The sequence below is a fragment of the Camelus ferus genome, chromosome 14, assembly GCF_009834535.1.
Source record: "Camelus ferus isolate YT-003-E chromosome 14, BCGSAC_Cfer_1.0, whole genome shotgun sequence".
In the NCBI taxonomy this organism is placed as follows: domain Eukaryota; kingdom Metazoa; phylum Chordata; class Mammalia; order Artiodactyla; family Camelidae; genus Camelus; species Camelus ferus.
Genome location: NC_045709.1, coordinates 17,824,993 through 17,848,203, shown reverse-complemented (window position 1 = coordinate 17,848,203; position 23,211 = coordinate 17,824,993). Strand labels below are relative to the sequence as shown.

Here is a 23,211-nt window from a genome sequence, read left to right as displayed (position 1 = left end):
ACATGATTCTTGGAACCCTTTCCTTTCTTGTTCTCTGGACAACCTCTCTCCTTCATAGTTGGCCTTTTTCTGAATCTTTTTCCCCAGATTCTCTTTTTCTACTTAACCCCTGTAGCAGATAGTATTGATTAGCTAATCAACACTCATCCCCACTCCCCAGGAACCGTGGCAGCCCCTGCTTCACTACACTGATCAGCAGTGCAAAGGGCAAGGTAGCCACTCAGAACAGGCCTATGAGACCTGCAAGGTGCCAGGAGGCCATCAAGGATGTGGAGGAAGACCCTCTCCCCAGATTCAGTCCTGATGTGGATATCCGATTTGAAGGACATATTCAGGCAGTCAGTTCACGAATAAGAAACTCAGCCCTTAGAAACTTGGCTTCAGTTTGTTGGGCAGAGGGGCTCCTACTCCCTACCCCAGGTAATGTTTCCTGCTCTTTGATGCCTGGGTTTCCTTGACCCTCCTATGATCAGCAGAAGATCCTAAGTTTATGCATAGGCCCAAGCTCAGGAGGGTATGGGGGAAGAATCAGCAGGTGTCAGGTTGGGAATCACCCCCTGAGTCGTTGGACGGTGGGGGAGGGCACATGGCAGCAGTGGTCACTGACTTTGCTTGCACCCACTGCAGAGGGTGATCTGCAGAGTCCCTTAAGCACATTGCTTGTCCATGAAGAGGCACAATGCTGGGGAAAGGCAGGCTGGGCTCGGGAAGGGGGCTGGCTGCAGCCTGGCTGGGACTTCTCCGTCTGGAGGCTGCAGCTCCCTCTGTGAGGGCAGGAAGGAGGAAGCAGTGAGTGAATGTACAGTTGACCCTTGAACAACGTGGGGATTAGAGGCACCCACCTTGTGGGCAGCAGAAACTTCAAGTATAACTTCACAGTCAGCCCTCCAATTCTGCCAGTCCACATCCATGGATACAACCAACCCCAGATCGTTTAGTACGGATTTGTTGAAGAAAAAAAAAACTAGCATAGATATGGACCCTTGCGGTTGAAATCCATGTTGTTCAAGGGTCAGCCGTATACAGAATTCACAGCGCATGTGACAGCATTCCTGGGGAGGATAACTCTTTACTCAAATATGTGAGCTGACTATAGGTCTGAGGCGCAAGTGGATGGTATAGACTTGGCTTAATCTCAAGTGTTATCATGTGGCTTTTTGATAATTGGATAAAAGCTGAGACCTCCAGATCGCAAAAGGTATAGTCAGGAAAACAGAGAATGGGAAGAGGCTTTACAAATACAAACATGTAGACCTAGACTGAGAGAAGGCCTCAGCCACACCCAGGTTCTTACCCCAAGACAGGCTGGACTGGGCCATCTCCACACCATGGCAAGACAGTCATGTCTGAATTTATTAAAAAGTCAATTGAGTGTGTGTATTGGGGGGGGCTCACTATTCTCTCCAGAAAACCTTCACAACATAGAATGGAAGCAGATTGCCTTTCTCTTTCCTCCTGCTCCTGCCTTGAGCTGAGAGCAAGCAAACAGTCCAATTTCAGTTTCTCTCCTGTAACCCCGCTGATCTCCAGGCTGAAATAAGTGGGAGTTCTTCCATGCCCCAGGTCACTCAGACAGGGAGAGAAGCAGGGGAAAGGGAACACGGGGGGAAATGTTTCCTTTAACTTAAAATGTCAGTCCAAGTCTCTCTCTGGCTTTCCTGCCAGAGGAGATCTTGTGAGGCCTGAAACTGGACTGGCAGGCAGGGTAGGGGGATAAAGAAATTTATGTTTACATGTTTCCAGAAACCCTTCCTCATGGTCACTTAGTCAATGGCCTGTCTCCAGGGCCTGCTCCTCTGTTCTTCTCACCATGTCACTCCTGCCCTCTCCAGAGGCTGCCCTAGGCTGTGCTGTGTGCTCTGCCCAAGCGTGGACTCAGGCACAGTTGAAAGACCCAGTTCACACTTGATGGGAACTGACTGAAGACTTTGGAGAATAACACAGCTTCACCTGGAAACAAGATGGATGCCTTAGCCTGCTCAGTCTGCCGTAACGGAGCACGCAGACTGGGTGGCTTAGAATTTCTTACAGTAACAGGAGCTGGGAAGTCCAAGATCAGGGTGCCTGGTGAGAGCCCACGCTTGGCTTGGAGCTGGCCATTTTCTTGTGTCCTTACGTGCCCGAGGCGCATAGCGTTTATTCCACGGATGCGAACCTTTTCTCAGAGTCGGCACGCCCCAGACCCTCCAAATGGATCCTCATGCTTACAGCTTTTCTCTGACCCTGGTGTGATGCTAAATTTTGTCCCTCAAGACATGGGCAGTGGGGGACATCTCCTTGAGAAATGTCCCTCCTGCATAGTGTCTAGTTGCTAATATGAGGAAAATGATAAAACTTTCCCTGTACACATAAGAGCTGGATAAATGGAGAGAACCACTGTATTCTCAGGTGGGACTACTGAACCTTTTAAAGATAAGGACCCTTTTATCTTAGAAGGTCAACATAATTACAATGTAAAAACCCCAGCATTTTTTGGAACTTTACAAATTGATTGCAAATTATTGAAAAATAAATAGGCAAAGATTGCTTGAAATAAATTATAAAGTAAACTATCGGGTTTCAAAATCTACTTTAAAGAAAGCTGATGATGATAGTAACTAACATTTGTTGAGCACTTGTGTGTTGGGCATTATGCTAAGAACTTTCTGCACATTATTTTTTCTAAGCTTCACAATAATGCTATGAAATAGGTACTGTTATTCATATTTTACAGAAGAAGGGACATAATTAAAGGGGTTGTTCAAGATCAATAACTTGTTCAAGATCAAACAGCTAATCAGCTGTGCGGCCGGGGTCTACCTGACTCCTGGGCTGATCTCTTCCCCTCTCTGCACCAACAGGGAACCCGCCTGCTGCTGAGGAAATAGGCAGATGAAGTAATAGAACAGAAAGCTGAGGGTAGTTTTCTTAGTTAAAATTGATGAAATAAGTCACCAGGAAAATGGTTCCAAAAATTTAACCCTATATTGTTGCAAACACACACAGATGTACAGCACTCAAAACACATACAAATGAAGGCTAAAATAAGTCAGAATGTCAGCAAATATAACAAAGAGGTGGAATGGGGTTAAGATCAGAATTACAGTCTGCAGCTGGGAAAGGAAAACAAGTGCAAGCAGAATAGATTTGAGGGTGAAAATAGGCCTAGAAATACTTGGAGTAAATTTCTAGCACGGTATCAGCTCCCATTTTTACTTACTTGGCTGAAAAAACCAGGGGTTAAACAGACTATGTGTGAGAGGGCATACTAAAATAATTTGCCACCTATTTTTACCCACTGAATTATCTCCCCTTCTAGGGATCCACAGCCCCAACCCAGGGCAGATGAACAACCCCCAGAGGATGGGCAACTTCATGCTGGGACACAATCGTTACTGGCTCAGAGGTGGGTGAGGCTCCCCACAAGTTGTCCACGAAACATGCTGTGGCACTGCCCCCAGGAATGGAACAGCCAAGAGGCATGTGTCCAAGCCCGACCTTCCTTACTCTAGCATCCAGGGTGGTGATGGAAAGTGGGCCTGCTCCCACCGGGTTGATGCCCAGGTTGAGGATGGCAGTGGTTGCAGGGGCAGAGAGGGCCTGGAGCTTCATGGCGTGGGGAGCATATGGCAGAGAACTCCTGGTGAGGAGGTGGGGAGACAGCAGGAGCCAAGCTCCAAGCCCTCAGCACATGCTCCATTGTCCCATTGGACTTTATTTATAAAACACAGATTCAAAGGTGAAATGATTAAGAATCTGGAGGCTCCAGTCACAGAGCATTAAACCCCAAGCTAAGGGCTTTTCTGAGCATGGGGTTCTGTGGGAAACTGTTCTGGTCCCAGGCCCTCTGAAGAGTTGAGTAGCTGAGACAGACCTTAGGACCCCTAAAATAGCTATAGAAGTATTTTACAAAAATGCTCACAGACTCCTGGTTTAGAGGATTCTGATAGCTTATTGGATTTTGGGTGGATCTGTGCTTTTCATTGGCTTGACAATTTTGCAACTCTATAGAGTCAGAAATTAATTCTTAGAGAGGCCTGCTAACCATACCCTTCACAGGTGAAGATGTGATTGGTTGCTCTTCCATGAAAGAGGCCAGTTTTGCATCTAATCACAAAGGCATCTCCGCATTCCTGATTGTTTATGTCTATGTCTGCTCTTTGGAGATGATCTAAATGAAATCTTCCACACATGTTCATTCTATATTTGTATGGCCATCATGATTCACCTTTTTGGAAAAAAAGAAGTTGTGCTTTAACAGAATACTGTTATTTATCCTTTAACAGATGATTGTTATTCATCCTTTGACAGAATATTGTTATATATCTAGTGATTTTCCTTTATTAAGCTTAAGGAAGGGGAGGATGTGTGTTTGTTCAGTATCAGGATTTGAAGAGGTTTGTTTTGTTTTGTTTTGTTTTTGAGATTGTGTGTTAAACCTTTCAGCTGTTGCCAAATAATGAAAGAGGAAAATTTATGTATTCTAAAGTTTTATTTTACTGCAGTGCAGTCCCGCTGGGCTGGGAGGTGTGAGGGTGAAATGATCAGAAGCACCACCTCCTGGCAGAAGGGTTGTGCTGGGCAGTCAGGTCTGGGGACTGACATTGCTGTGGGTTTTCCAGGGCTCATTTGGGGGTCCCTGTGGGGAATCCCAGGCATTCATTTCCTAGGTGAGTTCTCTCCTCTGCTCATGTTGGAATGTGAGCAGTTTGCTCTGGTTTCTGCTATAGAGTCTAAAAATGTTTTTTCTTGGTTTATAGTAATGTCCCTAATTTTTCAGAGCTGAAACAAGATTTCTGCTTTAAAAACAAAGAATCAAAAAAAAAAAAAAAACTGGCAATTTCAATGGGATTTAGGAGAAAAACAAGGCAAATCAGTGGAATCAAGTAGTTGTCAATCTGTATCATTTCTAATTTTTAACTTGTGTAAATAATGATGATGTCATCTTCGTATTTGGATGATTTTTCTAGAATCTAGTCGCACAGTGGGAGTATTGGCCTATGCATATTGACATAGTTGTGTCACTCGATATATATAATTGCTAAATTGCTTTTCTAAAATGTCAATTCCTTTTCCAGTGCCTTCAGTGATATATGGAGGTACGAAATGGCAAGATTCTAGCTCATCGTGAGCATTTTTCCTCCTTAATTTGGTAACTGAGATAGTGGCTGCTGCTTATTTTAATTTGTACACCTTTTACTCTTTTGAGGAAGAATCTGTTACCTTTACATTAGCTGCAGGGATGTTAGCAAGCGCTCCGGCCTGCTGGTTTCACCTTGTTCCATTATATTTAAATAAAAATTGCTTCAATTCCCTGGGTAATGAAACCGAGAGTCCACTGTGACACGTCTAGAGATCTGATCTTTCTCATCTACTCAATTCTTGTTCCAGTTTTTTGAGTCAGTGGAATTCTCATTCTCTCCCATTTCTTCATATGACTCTCATCACTCCATACCCTTTTCTACATTTCCTTCAAACACTTCATACCAGGGACAGCAGAAGGAGAGGTGGAACTTGCAAGTAAACACAGCCTCTCAGCATGGCAAACAGCCTAAAAATTAAATTTCAGACATTTCTCTCGGAAGAGGGCGCAGCCATTCCTGCTCCCAGGAGGTTCTCATTGAGCCCTTTCCTTCTTGGATCCCAGCCCTGCATCTGACTGGACCACACCTTGTCAAGCGCCCCTCTTACCTCTGAGTCCTGGGCTCCTCACCCTGTGCTGTTCAGGAGCCTCTAGTTCCGCTCTCACTTCCACGTGGCCGTGTCCATCAGTGTTTTGCTCAACAAATGCAGTTTTCTCCCTGAGTCGTTATGCCAATCACTTTTAACCACTATTTTTTCCTCCCCTTTTTCCTGCCATATTTCCTCTTTTGTATGTTTTCTGGTCAAGTTCTTTGCTCATTTATCTATTGATGTCTTAATGTTTCTCTGATTGACTAATGCCCTCTTTTTGCCTAAATTAAGAAAAAATCATAATTAACAGATGTTCTCTCCACAGTAAACAGAAGGCACTATTTCTTAGTTTATGAAGAAAATTACTTTCTCCTAGAAGAATCAATAAATCTTTCAAAAGATAGTTACATATGTGGTTTCAAGCTAAAAAATGGGAACTCAAATCTCATTTTATGTGTATATCAGAAGACATTTCCCATAATTGTGTTTGTTTATCTCTGGGTATCTTGGTAATCAATATCATGTTGTTACCCACATAAAATACAATAAATAGTCAACATCTGAATTTTACTAGACAAAATAAACATCTTTGCTTTGAATATTAGACATGTATTCTTTTATTTTGAATCTTATTCTGAATAGTTTGAGAATCATCTAGTTCCAGAAATGTATTTTACCAAACTTGAATCCTTGGCTGTGTCTTTGAGGAAGTTACTGTATCTTACTGTTTATTATATCTCAGGTGAAAAGAGGTAGATACTTAGAATATGGAATTCATAGTTATGTATTTTATATTTTCTTTAAAAATCCAAGCAGCCACATAGCCAATGCCAATTAATAATAAATGCCCAGACCTTTTGCCAGTGTTTCTCAAGTCGTTCCCAATATACATGCAGTGACCCTTTGAGGAAAGGGGAAGTTCTCTTTACAGAAAAAAAAAAAAAAAAAGATTCAGGAATGATGCGCAAAGGCAGACCGTAAGGAGTCAATGGGGAATCAAAATAAATAGAATATAAGTAAAATAGATACCGATATTCAAATGCATTTTATAAATGTAAAATCAGATCAGAATAGAGTGTTGTCTTGTCAAGAACTTGAAGGTAAAAATAATTCTCTGCCACCAAATCTCTGTGACTGGCATTGCCCTCCTTTCAAGAGGTTGATATGCATCTGCTGAGCAATAAGCAGGCTGCAGAAATATAAGGAGGCTTCACGTGCATTAGATCATAGGTAGAAAATTAACTCCATCTTCTAATGGTGGTTAATGAGTTCCAGCATTTTCTGGAGAGGTCCCTCACACCATCTGAACACATCTAGGCCGAAGGTTCACCAACTGACTTTTTGATGTATGAACTTCTATCCAGCAGACTGCCTGCTGAAATACAGAAAACTTATTAATCAAATAGCTCCTTGTTTCTGCAGATTCATATGGGAATAATTCATAGAAACCAGACAAACCTGCAAAATTATCTCCATTAACTCTAAAGTGCTGGGAAGGAAACAATAGGTCTTAAGAACACGGATGATATGTTCAGGTTTTTAACTTTGGAGGCAAGGTCACTGAATGTGAAGAGACCATCGATAAGACAGAACTAAAAACTTGCTTGTGTGGATGGTGTCAGGGAACGGGATTTGGTTTTCTGCATTAGAACCCAAACTTCCCAAACAATGGGTTTTTAATAAGGGACAGAATGATCCTCCTGAAGACCAGGGAAAAAAGCATTTTTTCCCCCTCTCAATTCAAGTTTACAAAGGCTAATGATCTGATTAAGAATTCTCTTTAATCAATGTAGTGTAAATTTTTTAAAATGCTTTGTAACCCTTGTTATCTGAGGCCATACTAGCCTGTGGGAAGATAAATAGTATTCTTATTGCTGATTCTTTGGTTCTGAGCCTAAGGCAAAGGATGTTGAGATCTGAGTACCCACTGCACCACCTCCCACATCCTGTCCTTTACCAGGTAGACAGGTGGTTTTTCTTCTCTCTTTGAGTATGCGACGTGGTGGATGTGTGTGTGTCTGGTGTGGGTATGTGATATGGGCAGACGGAACAGAACAGGTCCCTCTCCTGCTCCCTGTAGCACCTAGCACAGTTCCTGGGGCGTAATTCATATGGATATGGATATGGATATGGTGAGGATGAGCGGGATAAAGGGAAGCATTATAGCCTTGTCCTGAAAGCTCTGTTTCAAGATGAGATGGGTTCAAACTCTTTCACTTCCTAACAGCATGACCTGGCAAATCACTTAACCTTTCTACACCTCCAATTCTTCATTGCAAAATGAGGATAGTCATTGTACCTGATTAAAATGTTGACTCCATATCAAAAATAGGATGAGTTCAAATTCCTTATTACATAAACTTCTTCACACTTTGGTCTCAAACTAACCACTGCTGGTGGCTCTTATAACTTCTTAGTGCTCCTGTTCTCCAATCCCACCAAGCACCTCACCTTTTCCTAGTGGGATAGTAGGACACAGGAGGATCCCTTAATATGTGGTTATCTTTTAAACTCTATCTGGCATGCCTGTCCCCTTTCTGCCTTCTGAACTCCTTCTCACCTTTATTGTTTCTCTCAAAAATCTCCGCCCTTTCTGATTTCTCTATCCCGTGGGAAGGAGTTAGGCCCTCTCCTCTGAGTGCACAGTGAACTCTGAGTTTCCTGCTCTCCAGCAGATATCTATTTCATACTATTTATGATGTAACTTGTAAGCATTTTTGAGGGCAAAATGTATGTATCTTTGTCTACCATTTCTAGCACAGTAATGGTTATGTAATATCCTACCAATTAATGTTGAGTGAATTAAGTTCTTCCTTTTGTTTTTTAACGTTTAAAAAAAACTGAACTTAATTTGACAAATAGACTTATATAAGAGTTTATACAATAGCTCAAATTGATCAATAAGCAAAGTGAATGAATCTTCTTACTAATCACTGATGCTAGGTTCCGTACCTTGAGGCTAATTGATTCTAATTTAGTTCATAGAAGAAAAAATGCAAAAAGCCAGTAAACATATGAAAAAAATGTTCAACTGAACTAATAAACAAAGAAGTTAAAGTATAAAAACAAGATACCAAAAAAACCCCAATAGAATAAATGAAAAAACAAAAAAATCAAAGATACACAATTCTGTTGAGGGTACTGTGAAATGTAAACTCTGATACAATGCAAGTGGGAGTATTGGCCTAATATTTCTGTAAAGCAACTTGATAGTATGTATCAAGAGTCTTAAAAATCTTCTTATCTTTTCTGAGTAGTCAACTTCTAAGAATCTCTCACAAGGAAATAAACAGAAATGTAGACGAAGCTTTGTGCACATAAGTACTCTGTATAGCCGAAGTCATAACAGAGAAAAACTGGAAGCAATTGAACTAGGAAGAGTTAAACTGAGTTATAGAAATATATCCATATAAGAAATATTATGTAGCCACTGGAAATTATGAGTATCAATGGTCAGTAATACTTTTGAGAAACACTGAGGATTGAAAGTGCATCATTAACTTCGGCACAAAGAAGATGGTACATAAGCAGTCCGCAGTGTCAGCAGCACTTTCACTGGACATCTTTTTTTTTCTTTACTACATTTTTCCTGTCTTTTGTTTTCTGTAATGAGCATATATTTTATTAAAAAATTTAAGCATTAATTTAAAATTGAAAACTGAACTTACCAGGGAGCGACAATCATGGCCTCAAGTGGTTTCTTCCATAAATGGGTCCTTTAGCCATCTTCCTTTAAGCATGACCCTCAGGCAAGGGCTCGCTAACACTGAAGCTGAACTTTGAAGATTCAGAAGGGATTTGTTAAGCAAGAAAGAGAAAGGGCTTTCCAGGCAAGAGCAGCTAAACCAGTGGTACAATCTCCTGTACCAATGGCCTTGGTATAAGAGATGGAATATCGTGATGCTCACTCTTTGGGAATTGCAGAGTGGGACTTGAGAGATGGATCTGAAATAGATGACAGGTTCATAGAGTGAGGGGCACTGGGGTCTGTTCTGTGGAGTTTGGATTTAAACCTGCTGCCATGAGAAGCCTGTGGCTCAGCAATTCCGCTCCTAGGTGTATACCTAAGTGTCCACATATGCTCACCAAAAGACACATCTGCAGGTGTTCATGGAAACACTGTTTGCAGTGGCTGCAGATGGAGCAATGCTGATGTTCATCTGTGAGGGTGATGGATGGGTCTCAATATTGTCTTTGGTGGACAATAATAGAATGTATGAGGTTTAGCTGCACACCTCAGCATAAATGAAATTTGCAGATGTGTTTTGAGTGAGGATGGCTATTCACACAGGGGAATACGTGTATGGTTCTGTTTATGTGAAGTAAAAGAACAGGTTAAAAAAAAGTATGCTTCAGGAAGTCAGGATGGTGGTCGCCCTTGTGGCAGCGGGCAGTGATAGGAGGGAGACACGCGAGGGGCTGTCTGTGGTGCAGTGCCCTGTTTCATAATCTGTCTGCAGATCATACAAGTGCATTCACTATGTGGAAATATATTCAGCTGTGTGATTAAGATTTGCACACTTTTTTGCATGTTATACTTCAACAATGTTTACAAAAATAAAATACATTAAAATAAAACCAACTCTGGGAGAACTTCTTTCCTGTTTTCCCCTGCAACATACAAAGTTAGAGGCCCTTGCTTCCTGACTGCAAAGGTCTGGAGGAGTTGAGCAGCTGTCTTCTGCCTTCCTAGCATCCGATTGAAGATCCCCAAGCACTCGGGGGTCCAAATTATTGTATCTGCTTTTTACTTAATACAGCCTTAGACCTGAGGTAATGACTGGCCTAATCAAGGAAAATCTGCAGCTGTTTCTCTGTTTTTAGACTTCCCCATTTGTAAACAGATTCAATTCTGTCCCTAAAGAGTGATAATGTGACCAGTCATACACCTCAGGGAATCCAAATTATAGTGCCTAGTTTTCGTCATTAGGCTTGACTTCTATATTGCCAAGTAGTCCAGATGTTTTCCTCTACTTCCAATTAAAAGTTGTAATATTTTCTGTATACATTATCATAATGGGTTCCATTCAAGCAAAAAACCCTGCAAGGTGGTTTGAGAATTTCTTACCCAGAAAGGAAATGCATTAAAATCATGTAATCCCTGCGGAGCAAAAAAATCATCCTGGCCCTGTTTTCTGGGCTTACTTCTACTTTCCAGAATTCTTTCTTCAAAAGTTTTCTTTAGATTAGGTGACCTACAATGACCTTAGCAGACGCTGATGATTCCTCCATATAATATGGTCTCAACAAGGAGGAGCCATGTGATTTATTGAGAGCACATCTTCCCTCTTGTCATCACTCAATGTGCTGGCCACTTAGCACACCAAAGCCATGAGCAATGCCAAAGCTTTTAAGCTCGGGAAATTGCTCCCCAATATCAGCATGCCAGCTTTTCTCTCTCAGTATTGTATAGACGTCTTCATTCACTCATGAATTCACTCACTCAGTCACTGCACAATTTATTGAGCATCTACTAAAGTGAAGCATGTTGTAAGCACTGGGGATAGATAACGAAGAAAACAGCCCCAGATGGTGGCCTTGGGGAGCTTACATTCTAAAGAGAGAAGACTGACAACGAAGAGATTAATACGTAAAATGATCACAGGTGGAGAGAGGCCTGGGAAGAAGGAAGGCAGAGTGAGGGGAGGTAGCAGGAAGAAGTGTGATATTTAGGGAACCTCTCTGAAGGACCTCTCTGAGCATGGACCTGAATGAAGTGAGCTTTAACTACATCAAAATCTGGGGAAAGAGCATTCCGTGTGGAGGAACAGCCTTGGAAAAGTCTGAGGGAGGAGCGAGTTTGGCACATTCAGATTTGCGTATCAGTATCCGCCCAGTCAGCCACCTTGATTGGTTTCAAGTTTTACCCTCTGGAATGATATCCAGTTACATGCTCCTTAGCCTCTTCTTGGCAATTTGGTCCTTTAAGATGAATTTTTCTTCTGACCATTTCCCAAAGCAGGTCAGCTGAGGAGTATGGTTGGGAATGTCAGCAAAGATCCCTTCATTGGTGATGGCTAGGCCTTCCTTTGATGGCAGGAACATGGGACTGTGTAAATCCATCCTTTGAAGAGCCACCAGTAAAAACAAGCTCCCTCTGGACTGTAGCTGTAGAGCCAGGAATATATAACATGATTGAACATGGACCCAGGACTGACACTGGATGCTTGCTCTGCCTACTTCACACAACTTGACCTCTCTGTGCCTCAGTTCCTTCATCTATAACATGGGGACAATAACAGTAACCACCTCATAGTTTATTATAGAAATCACTTTAATTATATAAATGCTTACTGTCATGCCTGGCACATAACAAGAGCTTCATAAATGTTAGTTCTTGTTAGAATCATCTTCCCCTGTCCTGTCTTCCACACTGCTTCCAGACATATCTTTCCTTAGCAATGGTTTTCTGATTAGAAAAGTAATACATGCTTATTGTAAAAAAGTTGGAAAATACAGAAAAATATAGTATTTTTCTATACTAAATATAGAAGAAATTTAAAATAATTTATAATGCCGTCACCCACTGGGATTATCATTTCAGTTGTTTCTAGTTTCTCTTCCATGCATGTGTAGTTTTTACTGTTTAAAAAATCGGGATCATACTATCTAAATATGCTTAACTGTCTTTTTTTCGATTGAAGTATAGTCAGTTTACAATGTTCTGTTAATTTCTGGTGTACAGCACAGTGATTCAGTTATACATATACATATATATATTCCTTTTCATAGTCTTTTTCATTATAGGCTATTACAAGGTATCGAATATAGTTCCCTGTGCTATACAATAGGACCTTGTTGTTTATCTATTTTATATATCGTAGTTAGTATCTGCTAATCCTGAACTTGCAGTTTATCCCTCCTCAACCCCCTTTCCCCTTTGGTAACCATAAGTTTGTTTTCCATGTCTGTGAGTCTGTTTCTGTTTTGTAAATAAGTTCATTTGTGCCATTTTTTTAGATTCCACATATAAGTGATACGGTATTTTCCTTTCTCTTACTGGCTTACTTCACTTAGTATGACAATCTCCAGGTCCATCCATGTTGCTGCAAATGGCATTATTTCATTCTTTTTTTAATCGCTGAGTAAAATTCCATTGTGTGCATGTGTATGTGTGTGTGTGTATGTATGTATACACACACCACATCTTCTTTATACAGTCTTTTGTCGATAGACATTTAGGTGGCTTCCATGTCTTGGCTATCGTAAATAGTGCTGCTATGAATATTGGGGTGCATGTATCTTTTCAAATTAGAGTTTCCTCCCGGTATATGCCCAGGAGTGGGATTGCTAGATTATACAATAAGTCTATTTCTGTTTAAAGCATCTCCACACTGTTTTCCACAATGGCTGCACCAAACTACATTCCCACCAACAGTGTTGGAAAGTTCCCTTTTCTCCACACCCTCTCTAGCATTTATCATTTGTGGACTTTTTAATGATGGCCATTCTGACTGGTTTGAGGTGATACCTCATTGTAGCTTTGATTTACATTTCTCTGATAATTAGCAACATTGAGCATTTTTTCATGTGCTTACTGGACATCTGTATGTCTTCATTGGAGAAATGTTTGTTTAGGTCTTCTGCCTGTCTTTTGACAGGGTTGTGTGGTTTTTTGTTATTGAGTTGTATGAGCTGTTTGTATATTCTGGAAATTAAGCCCTTGTCGGTCACATCATTTGCAAATGTTTTCTCCCATTCTGCTGTTTAACTTTCTTTTCGTACTTACCATGCACTGTGAACATTTTCCATATCTTAAGTACTCTTTTCTTTTAACATGCTTTTAAATTGTTGTGTAATATCCTTTCCTACCTATTCGTAATAATGTTTACTTCATGGGATTATTGTGAGGATTAAAGATGTAGCTAAAAAGTAGTAGTAAAATGTAGTTAGAACAGCATCATTTTTGCATAGAAAGAGCTTAAAAATATTAGCTAAAAATAATAATATGATGATGGTCAAACCACATTTTGGGACAGTTTAATACATTTCCAGTTGTAAAACCAGACATTTTCTGACTGAGTGGGACAAACAACACCCGTTTCATCTCTCTGTGTCCATTTGTGCACGTGGTTTTGGTTGTGTGACTGGAGAGGAGGGAGAAGTTTAGTGTAAGTAGGGGCTTGGGGAGAGGGTGGAGATGCAGCTTCCTCCCCTGACCTCTTCACGCCATGGTCTTCCTCACCCTGTGAGTAGGGGCGGTGGGGTTTCTGTTGCTACACAGACCCATGAACTGAGTTTGAACCTCTGTAATTGGAAGAGAGGCAGAGGCTTACATAACCCAGGAGACATGGTATGAGGTTCTTGGTGGTATGAAATCACAACCTGATCATATTGTCTCCACTTTAAAAGTCTCTGAGCACAGGCACGGTTACTCTGAAAATAGGTGTCCACAAGTGGTTCCTTATTCTGGGGCATATTCTTCTCCTGGCCTCTCTGTGGAGCCCAGCTCCCCAGGCTCCCTGAGGCTCCCTGCCTTTTGAAGCCACAGCAGGCAGGCTCCCTAGCAAGCCATTGAAGTCCTTACAACAGCTGCTTGAGCTGTGGATATGGTGAGAATCCCAAGTGACTTCTCAGGTAATTGAAGTTAAACACCACGGGGAGCCAAAGAAAAAGCAAGAATGTATTTCTTCTGGAACCAACATGGGCCACTCAGGAGAAAAAACCAATCTGGAGCCATTTCAAACACTGCCCCAGAGGACAGCCAGGAGTTGCGGACCTCCTAGGTCTTTGCAGTTGGTGGCCGGCCAGGAGACTGTATAGCGACTATGGCCAAGTGTTGCCAGTCTGGACTTCTGAAATCAACACGGATGCACCCCAAGAAAAAGAATCAGCTTTGCTTATTCACCACCAAGCCCCGAGAATCAGCTTTAAATATCTGCCAAAGAAAGAGCCAGAGCCTGATTAAATTGGTACAAATCAAATAAGACCTTTCTTGCTTCTCCTCTTTCCTCTGTGGCCTCCACTTAGACCCTGGAGGAGAAGACATTCTAGACAATGAAACAGAGGAGAGGATGCTGATGCTTCTGACGGTGAGTGCAAAGCACCGCCTGGCAGTGTGCGCCTGGCAGTGTGCGCCTATTCTCTTTGCCGCTGTTTTGGGCTGAACTGTGTGCCCACCCTACTCAAATTCGTATGTTGGAGTCTTAATCCCCAGCCCCACAGGATGTGACTATTTGGTGATAGGGCTTTTAAAGAGGTAATTAAGATTAAATGAGGTTATTAGGGTGGACCCTAATCCAATATGACTGGTATTCCTATAAGAAGAGGAAATTTGGACATAGACATGTACAGAGGGAAGACCATGAGGACAGTGAGAAGAAGGTTAAAAAAAAACACTAGCTCAAAACAATATATACACCCCCATGTTCATTGCAGTATTACTTACAATAGCCAATACATGGAAATAATCTACATGACCACCAATAGATGAATGAATAAAGAAAATGTGGTGTATATATTCAATGGAATGTTATTCAGCAAAAAAAAAAAAGAATGGAATCTTGCCATGTTTGACAACATGGATGGACCTTCAAGGTATTATGCTAAGTGACATTAAGTTCAATAGAGACAGATACCACATGATTTCACTCATATGTGGAATTTAAAATAAAAACAAAGAAACCAAGCTCATAGATAGAACAGATTGGTAGTTGCCAGAGGCAGGGAAAGAGTAAAGGGATGAAAAGGTAAAAATCTCCAGTTATAAAATAAATAAGTCATGGAGATGTACAGCATGATGACTATGGTTAATAATACTGTATTCTATATTTGAAAGTTGCTGAGAGAGTAAATCTTTAAAGTTCTTATTGTAAGAAAAAAATTGTAACTATGCATGGTGAGGGATAACTAGACTTACTGTGGTGATAATTTCACAGTATATACAAATACCAGATCATTATGTTATACACCTGAAACTAATATAATGTCATATACAATTATACTTCAATTAAATATATATGATAAAGAAAGATACTCTCAAAGGAGACCAATTACCTATGAAAATATTTGGGCTAAAATATTTATACATTTCAGTATTAAAAATAAGTTTGAATCAAAAATATTTTCAGCAGTGCCTGCCTTACTCATTCATCTTCTTTTCCAAAGAACTCCTTTTTGTTTCACAATTATTTTACAACTAATCACACAGGAAAGTAAAGACTTTGGGGAAGAATGATCATTAACTACAAGAAATTCTACAGTACACTTAAGGTTCCCTGCCCCCCAACTTTTGGGCGGTCTTAGTGAAGCTCTGTATGACCTCTCCCCTCAGGGAGCCCAACAGCAGCCCCCTTCCTGCTGTAGAATGAGAAAGGGGATAAATCATACCAGTTTTGCTTGACACTGAAGGATGGTGGGTGGACCAACTGAGAATATACGTTTAAAAGTGATTTGTTAACTATGGATCTTCTGTTCAGGTAGAATGAAGTGGTATTTGGCTTCCAAAACAGGCTTCACTGCTTAGGAGGGAAACTGTGGTGATACTCCTTGCCAACATGATCCTAGCAGTCATTTTACTTATGAAAAATGATTAAGTTGGCTTTCTGCTTCAACTTGAACTGCTATGGGTGTGGACAGCACTGCCCTATTTCCCAGGGTATTAATGCTCTAGGTGAATTTAGCCACAGAAGACGCTTTAGGTTTTAGTTCTGCCAAGGTGACAGACCAAATGGAAGTCATGTGTCCTTTCTCACCATGGCTGGAAAATAATCATAAATGTAAGTCTTTAAAATGGGGCAAGTGCATTAGACAAGGAGTTGATACGTGGGCAGTGCTGAGGTGACCTTGAGGAAGCCATTTGAATTCTGTCAGCATGAATTTGTCACCCAGTAAAAAATAGAGTGAATAATGTTAATCCTGCCTATTTTCAGAGTAGTTACGAAGTTTTAACGAGGTCTGTAAAGACACTTTGCAAACTATAAAGTGGTCTCTGGAAGTGAAATATGACAGTTATTATATTTATTATTATATAACTAAGTTACTAATTAGAAAATGAATTAAGTTAAAACTTCTTTGAAAAGCCAGGCATTTCTCAGATCCTAAAAGCCAACATTTGGGAAGATCATAAAATAACAATGCTAATAAACTGTGGTTTAACTGCATTGTCTCATTTACTGCTCATAAGAACAAAGTTCCCAAGATTAGGAAAAAGTCTCCAACTTTCATTCTTCAAACTTGAGATCAGATGTTATTTTTAACATTATAATGAGCAAATAATTGTGGAGGGATTCCTATGGTTGAGTCACTTTAATGCACCATGGACATTAAGGTCTCTACCATTGTAATGCTTAGAACTTGGAAAAGGAATGCAGATATACACCCAAAAGAACAAATAATGCCACAACACTATAGAGGCAGCAATAAATTATACTGTGAACCAAAACTGCCTCAGAAATTGAGAACAGGGAGAAGTCTCAGTGAGCTGGGAAATCTGGAAAAGTTTTGAAGAGAAGGCAGTGGGACTTTTATTAGATCTTGAAGGACTCATCACATGTATTTGGACATACGTAGATTCCTAGTCAACCACTGCAGGCAGGGAGAAGAGTATGTGAACAAAAGTTGTAGGTGAAAAATCATGGGTGTATTTGAAAAACATTAAGGTAGACTGGCTGGCTGGAGTCAAGGAACCGTGAAGTGGCCAATGAAAAACAGATTTGCAGGCTTTCCCAGCTCTGCTTTGTCTCCATCAGTAATTCACTTCAGGAAGCCTCCCTCCATTCCCACGTTCATCTCGGCCCTGGCATTTCTCTTACCCCTTTTGCAATGACACCCCAAGGGAGTCCCAGTCAGTCCACTCTGTAGAACTCATACATCGTCTCAAGTTAGGAAATGACCTCCAGGTAAGACACCTCAAAGGAAGAGTTTTCTAAGATAATACTTGTGTCAAAGCAGTTTTCTAATCGTAAATAAATACCCTTTTTAGAAAAAAAAAATTTTTTTATTGAAGTGTAGTCAGTTTACAATGTTAGTTTCAGGTGTACAGCAAAGCAGTTCAGTTATACACATACATATATATTGTTTTTTTCAGTTTCTTTTACATTAAGGCTCATTACAAGAAATTGAATATAGTTCCCTGTGCTATGCAGTGGGTCCTTGTTGTTTATCTATTAAATATCCTTTAGTTAGGACATGTCTATACTTGATTTTTCTAATATGGATATACTTAGGATTCTCTTTTCTTAGAATATCCTTCTCTCTTCAAAGGTTAGAAATCAAAATAGTCAACTACCCTTAGTATTTAAAGCAAACCTCTTAGAACCCAGTAACATTGGGAAAAGAAGCAAAGCAAACGTTTTGCATACTTCAGCGCTGCTACCTTAAAATCCTTTTTGGTACTCCTGTAATGATGATATTTAGTTAGTTTATCAAGTAATTATGAGCAATAAAACAATTTTTTTTCTATCAAGAACTTATAATGTTGAAGAAAGACATCAACCAAGGTTTAAAAATAACCTTTTTCTTTACTGAGAAGTGTAAAACAGTCAATTTATCAGTTTACTCCTGGATTACATAAATCCTAAGATTCCTTTTGGCAAAAAAATTTAAATTCTTTTATTGAACTAAAACCATTGGAATCTAAATGTCTTTGAGTTCCAAGTTGTATTATTTACATGAGGGAAACAGCTAAAGAAAAAGAAAACGAAGAAGAACAAGGTGATGAGAGGTGGAAAGAAACACGCAGAGAGAGATTGATGAAGAAAAGTCCCCCATTTACACAATCAGCAGATGTTTATTGAGTCTCCCATGTGCCTGGATCAATGATAAAAAGGAAGAAGGGGAGGAAGAAGGAAGGAATGAAAAAGCAAAAGCAAAAAACCAAAGGGAGAAGCCATGTGGTTTCTGAATCAGAGGGAGCGCAGGGTTAACTGCTGTTCTCTGAGGCGATGCCATCGGAGGTGCCGTACCTGCAAGCGGAACTGTCTGTCCTCCAACATTTTGTTGAGTTGAAATCTGCAGTTCATAGTTCTCCCAAAGCGTCATTAAACATTTGCAGACTCTTCCGGAAATGGAATAATCCCAGCAACAAAATTGCCCCGAGGGCTGCAGAAGCTCTTGTCAGGCCCACACTCACATCAGGGATATTTGCCAAGATTCAGATGAACTAGCTTAGGGCCAAATTTGACCCTTGGGCTGGAGAGGTGCCAAATCTGGAGTAATCCAATATGGTTTTCCAACACATATTACGCGGTATGTGATTATGTCCTGAGATCAAATTTTCGTGTAGTGAAAAATGATCATAAGCGAAAGTTACATATTTATGGGATGCCAACTTATTTATACTCCTAGAAGATACATTAAATGAAAAGTGTTCAGTTATTCAGTATAATTGAATATATAATTATTCAGATATATAATTGGTGTCTGTTATAAAATCCAACAGACTCAATTTACTAAAATTAGTAATTAAATGGTTTTTAAACTAAAGAACTAGTTCAACATATGCTAAAGACATACTCTGCACACTTAACAGATTCTCAGTGTTTGTTTCAGCAAATGAGGTTTTCGGGTTTATTCAGTGATCAGGCTTTCTGAGTCATTAACATTGTTCTGCTCTTTTCAATTTCTTCAGACCCAAATAATTCCTCTTTGTCCCCTCCCCTCCCTTCCCCTCACCTCCTCCCTCCCCCCATATATATATATCCGCTATTTCTTTAGTTTTCCATTAACAATAGCTTCCAAAAAGGACAGAAAACATGTCTGGGGACACAGACCAAAGAATGATGAAGTATATCCTGCTTTAACATATTGGAGAGTTTTATAAGGCTGCAACTTTCTAATTTAGCTGTTGTGTTTAGTAAACTCTACATTATTTATCATTTAGACTTTTAAGCTCAAACGAGGGGAAAATTGTGTGGATTTTAAAAATATTTTTCTTTGAGTTTATTTGCATTTATTTATTTTACTGCAACTGTAAAATCTTTATATAAATTATTTTTAATGATTTGCTGTATTGTGAAATATGCTTTTCCTGATGTTTGAGGGCCAGTTATTTTCTAGAGAAAGATATATTTGGTTTTACAATGAAAATCAATGGGTCTTACTGACTCAATGGAAAGGAATTTATTTTACAGATACTATTGTCAAAAATGCAACTATTTCAAGATTCTGTTATTCATTAAAAATTTGAAGTTTTGGCAAGACTTTTGGGCTGTTCCCATGAAAATTCTATAATGTGGGATTTCTGTAATAAAATAGAACCCAGCTAGTGGCCCCTCGTTTGCCTCTTTAAAGTAGTCATGAAAACAAAAACAAGGTACAAAGTTGCTGCACCAGTAGAAGCTAGACAGATGGGTCAGCATTGATGAGAAGAGTTTCATTATCTGAAGTGCAGATGGGGCCCTCAGGGAGAAGAGGGGGAGTCAGGTAGAGAAAAAAGGCGCCTCACATGTCTCTCTGTGATGTCCCCACTTCACAGTTATGGGGACTTTGCCGGGCAACTGGGGACTTTCAGCCTCCTCGATCACAGAGTCTCTTTTCAAGTATACGAGCTCTTTAACAGAAAAAGGAAACCCTTCCCTCCTTAGAAAAGCTCTTTCTACTTAATTTAGGAACTATAATTTCCAGTGATACAATACAGCCGTGAGTAGAGGTGGAGGGAGTTGTTCAAGCAATATAATTCAGAAAATTATCCCTATGCATATGACAAGGACTGTGCTAAGAATTCAGGAAACAACAATGAAGCAGTCACAGCCTTTGCTATTGAATATAGTGGGAAAATGAACACACACAAATTACAATATAAAAAGCATCATAAAAGAGATTTCCTAAGGCCTGGGAGCTAAGGAAGGGGACTTTAAAGATTGCAAGTTGACAATTGCAACGTCCCTTCTCTCCTTCTTAGGAGCTTAGCCCTGCTTTTTAGTTTTCATGCTCCCACCTGGAATGAAAGACAACCTCTCCCATTCTCTGCTTGGCATGAGTCTTTGTTGATATAGCAAAACTATTAACCAACTTTCCAGAATAATGTTATGTGAGAAAGAGTTAAATTTTTCTTTATGTGGAGGTTCAGCAGGTAAACCTAAATACGATACAAGGGCAAGTCAGATGAAAAGAAAAGGAAGAAAGTGCTGCTTGGAAGGTAAAAGCAAGAGTGGGGAAGACTCCTTAGAGCAGCACACTCTGCAATTGCAGGTTTTCATACCCTACTGGTAGTAAAGGAAGACCTAAAATCACAGAGCAGCTGCTCGTCATTCTAACAGAGCCACAGTAGATCAATGAAACCCTGGTCCCATAAATTTGATGCCTGGAAAGACCAGTGCATCAACCAGCGTTCCAATAGGAAATGAGCTAACACAACGGTGAAGGTTCCCATGAGAAAGTACCAGTCGTAGTCTATGTAAATATGCAGTCACACCAATCAGGAGAGAGGCAAACATTGTCGCACTTCCCTTACAGTAAACTTCGCTTTGTACTCAAGTTCCCACTTCAGTTGATGGCAGCAATCTCACACTTGCCTATTGTGGCAGACAGTCTCTAGAGTGACTCCCCCCAAACCGTGGTCTCTACCTCCTGTGAACATGTCCTTGTAAAATCTCCTTTTGAGTGGGAGGTGGGATTTCTTTCCAACCAATAAAATATGAAAAGTGATGGAGTATCACTCAATGATGATGTTGTTTTAGGTAAGACTCTCTCTTGATAGCAGACTTTCTCTAGAGATTTTTTCCTTGCTGGCTTGATGAAGAGGCCATGGTGGGGACACTCGCACAGTAAGGACCTGCAGGAGGTCTCTAGGAACTGGGGACAGTCTTTGATTGCTGAAGTCCATCTCCAGGAACAGCCAATAAGAGGCTTACTAAGAGATCCTTAGCTGTATAACTGCAAGGAAATAAATTCTGCCAACAACATGACTGACCTTGGAAGTAGATTCTTCCCCAGTTGAGCATCCAGATAATAAGACAGCCCAGCTGACACCTTGATTACAGCCTTTGAGACAGACTTTGAGCAGTGGACCCAGCCTGCTGTGCCCAGACTCCTGATCCACAGAAACTGAGATAACAAATGTGTGTTTTAAGCTGCAAAATTTGTGGTAGATAACTAATACACTAATTCAAGGTAGTGTGGTCCTTTCTATTTTAAAACATCCATTTTTTTCTTTTATTACCTTTGCATTTTGGTTCGTAGCTGTAAAGTCTTTCCTTACACCGTGGTTAAAGAGGAACTCATCCATAGTGTCTTCTAGTGCTTGTGTGGTTTCGTCTTTTACCTTTAGATTTCTAAACCATTTGGAGTTTATTCTTATGTTCAGTGTGAGACATAGATCTGATTGTATCTTTTTCCAAATTGCTCTGCTATTTTCTGGTCTCTTTCTCTTTACCCTGTTCCATTTTTCATACTACTGCTTGAGCTGTCTTCTCCTACTCAATGGCCGCAAGTGGCTTTTTGTCACCTGCTACTTCAAATCAAAGCCCTCCATAATACATATCATCTAGCGTTTTCAATCCATTCCAAAATCCTAGAATGCACCTAATTTTCCAGTCTTTTAGACTTAAATGTAAGAGCTAAAGTTTATGTAAATATGTACACAAAGTTGGTATATAAGCTATATATTTTTAAAATTTTTATTGTATGTAATCTATAACTCAATAAAGTTATTTAATATATACCCATTATTATATATAGGACATTTTTGTTTATACTGAGTATAATAAAAGAATGAATTAAAATTTCTTTTCTCCTAGAAACGTGGTGTTTTACAAAGTACTCTGTTTGAACCATGACCTCATCTAGAAACCAAAGGGTCTGTTCTGAAAAAGTCTTATAAATCAAATATCTCCATGTTATAAGACACACAGAGTTGCATGTTACATTTTAATTTTTCAGGAATATTCCTACATGTGTTTTATATCCACTAGAGGCTTTGTTGCTACATCTGGCAATAGTTATATAATTATAATTTTGAATAATCCTTAACATAGTTATCTTGAGAGTTTCAGACTTGTTTCTGAAAAACTTCAGCAACAGAAAGTTGAACAACAGCAAAAATAAGAAAATGGCAGAACTCTGCTACAGGGAAGTCAAAGTGGTCTCTCACTAAATATTTCCTGAGCACCAGCTCATGTAAATGTCATGGTAGTTTATGGTGATGGAAGCTTTGGTGTTCCTCAGACACCAGCAGCCAAGCTACTCCTGGGAAAACTGCTGTTGGTTGCTGAGCCATGGATTGTTGTTCTGTTAACAATATCTGTATATGATCCTACCTGATACGGTTGTGTGACTTCCTGAGTAACTTGTTATTAACTGTCTCGAATAGAGAAATAATACTACCAGATGTGAGATGAACAAAAGCTGTAATTATTATTAGTATATTCTTGGAAGGGAAGCTTTTTCACTCTCTGAGCTTTCCAGAGCAGAAAAGAAAAATACATGTATAATTCTGGAATTCCCCTTTTCTTCCATGGGCTTACTCTTCTTAGGTATGGCTATGACATTCACAAACACCTCCTCGTTTCAGCCTATTTTTTTCATTGTTCTCCTACTCATTTCCTTTCTCTTGGCATGTTTGCTTTTCAAATACTCTACTGTGATGATGTGTCCCCTTCCTCTCCCATCCTCCTGTGT

At 40.0% G+C, this 23,211-nt stretch overlaps 1 protein-coding gene across 2 annotated transcripts in view; it reads left to right on the top strand.

The window, feature by feature from the left end:
* Nucleotides 1-312: 312 nt before the first annotated feature.
* The window catches only part of RXFP2 (relaxin family peptide receptor 2), an 81,496-nt gene continuing 58,597 nt past the window's right edge, over nt 313-23,211 (top strand). For both annotated transcript variants that reach the window (XM_032496340.1, XM_032496339.1), the window contains exons 1-2: nt 313-420; nt 3,299-3,385. In XM_032496340.1, the coding sequence (XP_032352231.1) occupies nt 3,325-3,385 (61 nt within the window). In that variant the 5' untranslated portion in view covers nt 313-420; nt 3,299-3,324. The remainder of the gene's footprint in view (nt 421-3,298; nt 3,386-23,211) is intronic.